The following is a 503-nucleotide window of genomic DNA, read 5'->3' as shown; positions in this document are numbered from 1 at the left end:
CAGGGAGAGGTGGAGGAGGGAGGAGAGGGGGAGGAGGAGGGGAAGGGAGAGAAGCGTTGGAGTAAACGCATCTCCCAAATCCACATCTTTCATACCACAGTATTCCTCCACCCCTTTTCCCGGCCCCCCTCTCCTCCCCCTTCCCATCCTTCCCCCTCTCCATGCACATACAAACACACCTCTCACACCCCACACAACCCACTCACCTCAGGCTCTCGCCCTGGAGTGCATGCGAGCTGCCCGGCAGCAGGAGCGGGGCTGCTACGTGTTCGCCTTCTCCGGACCGCAGGAGGTTCGGGAGCTGGAGCTCAACATGGACGCAGCCTCCCTGGACAATCTGCTGGGATTCCTGGAAAAGGCGAGTGAGCATTGCCGTACAATCGTGTCCAGTACGGGAATGTTTGTGTAGTGTAGTACTGCAGATCCTACAGTTGCACGTTACGGTAGGACCGTTGTGCTGTGGACGGAATGCATCTACCGTTTAGGGGCACTTGGGGACGAGC

The 503-nt window shown here is 58.6% G+C and overlaps 1 protein-coding gene across 1 annotated transcript in view; it reads left to right on the top strand.

Annotated features, from left to right (window-relative positions):
* The window catches only part of VOLCADRAFT_90897 (uncharacterized protein), a gene marked incomplete at both ends in the record, with an annotated part of 13,325 nt that overhangs the window by 9,159 nt on the left and 3,663 nt on the right, over window positions 1–503 (top strand). The window contains one exon of the mRNA XM_002950431.1: window positions 212–362. Coding sequence (XP_002950477.1) covers window positions 212–362 — 151 coding nt within the window. The remainder of the gene's footprint in view (window positions 1–211; window positions 363–503) is intronic.

This window comes from Volvox carteri, assembly GCF_000143455.1.
Source record: "Volvox carteri f. nagariensis unplaced genomic scaffold VOLCAscaffold_18, whole genome shotgun sequence".
NCBI classification, from domain to species: Eukaryota; Viridiplantae; Chlorophyta; class Chlorophyceae; order Chlamydomonadales; family Volvocaceae; genus Volvox; species Volvox carteri.
This window is presented reverse-complemented; position numbering and strand designations above follow the sequence as displayed.